At 42.5% G+C, this 5,808-nt stretch overlaps 1 protein-coding gene across 1 annotated transcript; it reads right to left on the bottom strand.

Annotated features, from left to right (window-relative positions):
* Nucleotides 1-1,578: 1,578 nt before the first annotated feature.
* LOC308118013 (N-acetyllactosaminide beta-1,3-N-acetylglucosaminyltransferase 2) lies at nucleotides 1,579-4,034 on the bottom strand. The gene is made up of 2 exons (XM_080477184.1): nucleotides 3,876-4,034; nucleotides 1,579-3,427 (listed from the first exon to the last, which is right to left on the bottom strand). The coding sequence occupies exon 2, from the start codon at nucleotides 3,396-3,398 to the stop codon at nucleotides 2,055-2,057; it is 1,344 nt and encodes a 447-aa protein (XP_080333310.1). The 5' UTR covers nucleotides 3,399-3,427; nucleotides 3,876-4,034; the 3' UTR covers nucleotides 1,579-2,054.
* Nucleotides 4,035-5,808: the final 1,774 nt, after the last annotated feature.

The raw sequence follows: 5,808 nt of genomic DNA, 5'->3' as shown, positions 1-5,808 counted from the left end.
TCTGGTAGTTACCAGATAACACCACTGGGTGGTGCTGTTTAATAAGAGTCCCGATATTTCTTTACATTTCCGGTGCGTTCCAGAATATTCCTGCATTTGCAGTGCATCAACACTAGATGGCAATCAAACTAATCACCACATGAATTTGTAAATGTCAGAATCGACCTTATATTTATTTGTTTAAGTTTATTGAGATCACGGTTGCAGTTGCAGTAATAAAACTATTGAGAGCAGTGTTTCCCTTTTTTCGTTTCTTACTGCTCATCAGATCTTCCTCTTAAATTAAATTCTTCTGCTGCAGTAGTCTTACAGGACTGTCTGCCTGTTTAGGTGAAGATCAATAACTGAGGCCAGCCAAACGTGGGCTTTAATGAAGAGAAGAGAAGAGAAGAGAAGAGAAGAGAAGAGAAGAGAAGAGAAGAGAAGAGAAGAGAACCCAATAAAATTATCTTAATAAATAATATTAAGAATCTTAACTGATTTGGGCTTGAGGACTGCTTATTAGATTGTTTCTGTTTTACTTTTAAAAGATGAAATGATGAATGAATGTGGCCCCACTAAAACACTATAAGGTTTTTTTTTTATTGTTTTGTTTTGTTTTCTTTATCTCCTCTGTTCACTTTGAAACGGCGTTGAAGAGCATTATCTTATTCTTACTTATATACAACAAATTCACTCTTCCACAAACACGGTGTTAGACAATGGATGTGACAAATGTGAGGAAATTCAGAGGTTTACAGATTATTACTTGAAACATTTAGGACAGCAGAGTGAAACTCGTCTTTGTTCAGGGCAATGTAAAGTGAAATCTGATGTCCTGTGAGCCAGACAGAGAGAAATCGTGGTAAATCAAGCTATATGTTTGACTATTCAAGACGTCTTCGCCTATTTTAGGGCAAAAACATAGAAGCAAATATTGAATTATCACAAAAAAGCATAAAAGGAAAATTACAATATTATTTCACTTTTGAAAATGACTGAGATTATTGTGAAAATGTCAACAAAAAAATATGACCCACATCTACAGGTTTGTTTTTCATTTTTAAAAACTACAACAATGACTTGGTTTTGACTTTCATTTGGCAAATCTAGTGAAAGCTCTGAATGCCTGTGGATTCTCAGCACATATGGACTCTACATGTTCAGTGTGTATGTCTGATTTATTTTTTTTTCCCCACTACTCTCAAAAGGTCCCATCTGAAGTGAACAAATAGGAAACTGCAATTTCTTTGGAAGCATTCAATATAATGGTTACTTTGTGATTTTGGACATCCCACAGGCAGGCCAGAGTGAATTCTTTGGAGTGAACTGTTTTTAGTACTAATTTAACCCCATACTTTATTCAATTCAGGGTTGTAGGTGCCAGGGCCCATCACAGCTAACTCTGGGGTGAAGGGTAGAGTATGAATAGACAAGTCTCAGCCAATCACAGGGCTGGCAGATGTTTTGTGAGTACCTGTAGAAAACCCACGCATCCACGGGCGGAACAGACCACACAGGAAGGCCCTGGCCTCGAATTGAACCAAAGTCTTCTTCCTGTGAAGAAACATTGCTAACCACTTCACCAATCCATGGCATAACAGTGTGAAAAAAATTACTTTATTACCAGCACAAGAATAATCAATTTACACAATTCTTGTAGGAACACTCAACATCCCACTTCACCAGGCACGATTAGAGTCAGCCTTTGTTAAAATGTTCCCCGTGATTTCCATGAAAGAAATGTGGAGAGATGACATTTGTAATATCTGTATAATATTGTCCATACACATGTCAGGTAAAGGATATTTCTATAAATCTTAACCTGAGAGGACATAAATACATACCTGTAGTGATTAAGAGTAACATGTTCTGAAATGTCCTTTTAATAAGAAAGTCCCCTTTGAGGTAGATCAGTCTCCTCACCGGAATATGTAAAATCTTCAGAGGACAGGGGCATTAAATGTGCTCTACTCCACGCGATTCAGTCACGGGGAGTAATTTTGTCAAATGAGTGCGGTGGCAGCCCTTTGCCAGATGCTCATTTTCAATCCTATTTGGTTGGCAAATGTGCCTCAGCATTGTCCGGGCAGATTGTGGAGTTGTTTCCACAGCGTCAACATCTCCTTGGGACTCCGCTTGTGAACGAGGAGCACAGATCTGTAAGCGCAGGGATTTCCTCTGTCTGTCTGTGGGAGATCAAACGTTAAAATGCCTGGGTGGTGGCTGGGAGACAGCCCGAGTCTGTGCAGGCACATGCCGAGGTACACATCGTCAATAGGGAAAAGGCGGACCCTGTCAGACACCTCTTTCAAACGTAACGCGAGGGAGCCAGAGTACACTACACCTCCTCCACCTGCGTAGGGTGGGTAGGCTCCTTTGTAAAAAGTTTCTGGGATGTAGTATTTGGTGGACGGCTCACGGTTTGGCATTGCATTGGTAATCAGATCCCCGACGAACAGATCTATGTTTGTCTCGTTGGTGTAAGAGCTCCACAGGTTGTGCTCCTCCAGTTGTTTATGGAGGTAATCCAGGAGGGCGTTTGTTCGCACAAAGACATCATCGTCCCCTTTGAAGACAAAGGTGGCAGTGGGGCAGTATTGTTGCAGCCAGTTCCAGAACAGTAAGTCCTTCAGAGTCAAGTTGAAAAAAGTGTCTCTGAAATCCCATTGTAGAATGTCCCCGTACTTCTGGTTTTCCAGCTCCAGCAGGTTCTTCAGGTCTGGATGAGGACCTGTAGTAGAGTCCTGTCTTCCAAGCAGAAACACTGTGCGCACTAGTCCGCCTTTCTTATAGGTTTCCCCCTTCACCAAGCCACTGTGTCCCCATGTTTCCCGGATGGCCTGCCTATTCTCAAAGTTTCCCACTTGGGATTTGACGGCCATGACGAGCATCGGCGAGTTCAAACCAAAGCTACCGTTGCTCCTCTTACACATGGCAGGCTGGTTGATAAGAAGCGGGTACTCCCTGCAGTGCATTGACCTGACAAATGCCTGCATTTGTTCTGGCAAGCTGCTTAAGTCATACTTGTGAGGGATGGAACATTTGTGTGACATGCAGTCAGAGATGCATTCGTCCTCGAGTGCCGATATAAGTTTCGCTTTTGGCCTTCTCATCATCCCAGTGATGTTTCCCCGCAGTATTGGGTTGTGCTGACGGTCCCATGCATGCTGCATCTGGTTCCACAGTGCACTGTCCTCTAAACGGAGGTTCCAGAAAGGCTCGACCGGGTGAGAGGCCATGGATGAAGTATTAGAAGAAATCCCTGAAGCTACATAGTGGATGGTTATTTTTGGAGGCGTGTAGGAGATAGTGATGAATATGGACACCATGATATAAATCACAAGGTGACCTGTCATCATACAAGGCAGCAAGCACATGCACAGCAGTCTCCCGTTGCACTTGCAGCATTTTCCCATTGCCTGTGGTGGGCAAACCAGAAACACACCTGCATGCAGAGGAGATAAAAAAAAAAACAAAGATAAGATTTTATTTTATATTTATCTCTTCCTAACTGCCACTGCCACTACGGTCACATGAGAATTTTTTAGAAAACACTGTAGTCAAGCCTCAGGAGCTTCTGTCTCCTTGGTTGTGGTCCACTGAGGGTTATTATCTGTTCTTGTCTACACACTGAGAGCATCATCCTGTATACTGTGTGCTGCCTGCCACACAACCCCTGTGGACACACTGTGGAACATATGATTCCAAAGGAAATGGAAAAGCACGGAACTAAACTGGAATATGAAGGAACATAGTTTGTATGTTTCTTCCTTTCAACAAGGAATATTTGGCAAGTAACATCCACACTAAATTTTATTAACCTGAAAAATATATGATTAATGTGACTTCAATTCCCAATGAATGTAAACAACAGATTTATCATTATTACTTACAAGTGAGTGAACCTTCGTTGCTCCAGTTGGTTTAGATCTGACACACAGTGACTGGAGGTATCCGCTTCTTGTTTGATTTGTCTCATCCGGCCTGGCTATGGGTATTCAGAGGTACAGGACATCCGCGGCGCATCACCTGCGTCCATCACGCAGCACTGAGCAGGTCTACGAGTGAAGATGTGGCTGCGAAGCATTTCATCGCAGCTCAGCAACACGTCCCAGGTGAGACGTCTGCTGCACGCACTGCGCCTGCGCGTAACGAAGGCACAGCTCCACCTGTTGCAGCCGATGCAGACTGTGCCAGGTAATAATGATGAGTCCAGACAAGGAGCCTGATTTGCATGCATGGCTGCAGGTGCTTATTTGCTTAATTCAGCGGTTCTCTGAAGTGCAGGAGGATGCTGCCCTCTAATCACGATGCTGGAACCACAACATTTTCATGAATTGATTTCTTGATTTGGTTTCTTTTATGACATTAGAAGGGGTAAAGAAACACGGAAGGGAAGGCTTTCCCCTGACCCTCAAATTTTCCCTGCTGATGTGTTCTCCCTGAATTTGTGGTGCAGGGGAGGACACCACACTTCTCTCTGTGTTTGCCCTGTGATGACCTGACCAAGGTGTACCTTGCCCATGCGATTGGCTCAATGGATAGATGGATGGTTTTCAATGGAGGGCCAAGAGACCTTCGGCGCCAGCAGATAGCCCAAAAAAGGATTTATAAGGGTTTGAGCACCAAGCTGGACGCTTTGCAAGATGCAAATTTCTGTAGCCTTCAGTAAGTATGTATGATTTCACAGTATGGTTTTCATATTCATTCAATTTTTCTAGCAAGTTTCCTTCAGCATTTAGTATTTGGCTGTTCAGTTCTAAGCCTCTGCCTTGTGACATGTCTGCTAAAATTATAGTTTATTTTATTGTCAAATTACATTTAATGCAAAATGGATTCCATCCTCTTTTGCATGCCAGTTTTGTCCCACAAACTACACATTTTCCATCCCTGCTTTATTATAACTGTTCGGTGACTTATATTCATTTTCTAAACAAAATGGACAAACAGATCAACGCATCCCCACATTTGAAACACATAATTGCTTTAACATAGATAATAACGCTGCTTCTCCCCTCTCAACTTAAATAACATCCTTTACTGCCTGTATTATTGACTTGGAATGATATTTAGATTCTTGGCCTTTGGACTCAGGTACATAGAAGCCCTCCCTAATCAGCTCAGGGGACTTTTTTTTTTTCTTCTTGACTCTCCTGTAAGCATTTGTTCTCTGACAGGGAGAAACTGCAGGTTGAAGTCTGATTAGTTTAATCCAGGTACTCTGGTGTCCATCCAACATGCAAGTCGAGGCTAATTAAGTGACTGTAGATGTGAATGTGGGTGTGTGTCTCGCTGTGTTAACCTGTGCAGGGTGGTTCCTACATCATCACCTCATTGGCTTCATCACCAAAGTGGTGAAGAAGATAAATGTTTTGTTTGTTTTTTCTATCTATCTATCTATCTATCTATCTATCTATCTATCTATCTATCTATCTATCTATCTATCTATCTATCTATCTATCTATCTATCTATCTATCTATCTATCTATCTATCTTCTCAATACGCATAGTATTGTCCTTTGTATTTGAACCGAAATGAACAGAGAGAGAGAGAGAGAGAGAGAGAGAGAGAGAGAGAGAGAGAGAGAGAGAGAGAGAGAGAGAGAGAGAGAGACTACAAGCTTCTGTATTACACAATTGCAAAAGGACAATCAAGGTACCCGCTGATAAAGTTCCGACGTCACAATGTGTGACGGACTCGGGTTCCAGCCAATAGAATCGTTGTCTGGCAACAGGTTATCGGCTGAATTCCCGCGTTGGTCCAATAGGAAGCCAGAGAAGGCGGGGCTTAGCAGAGTAAGGTTCCGTTTATGTTTTGCGTGAAGC

The sequence above is a fragment of the Lipophrys pholis genome (assembly GCF_963383615.2).
Source record: "Lipophrys pholis genome assembly, chromosome: 12".
Classification (NCBI taxonomy): domain Eukaryota; kingdom Metazoa; phylum Chordata; class Actinopteri; order Blenniiformes; family Blenniidae; genus Lipophrys; species Lipophrys pholis.
This window is presented reverse-complemented; position numbering and strand designations above follow the sequence as displayed.

What these genes read in the sequence shown, in the direction of transcription:
- LOC308118013 (XM_080477184.1), bottom strand. Translation starts at nt 3,398, where the DNA reads ATGGGAAAATGCTGCAAGTGCAACGGGAGACTGCTGTGCATGTGCTTG.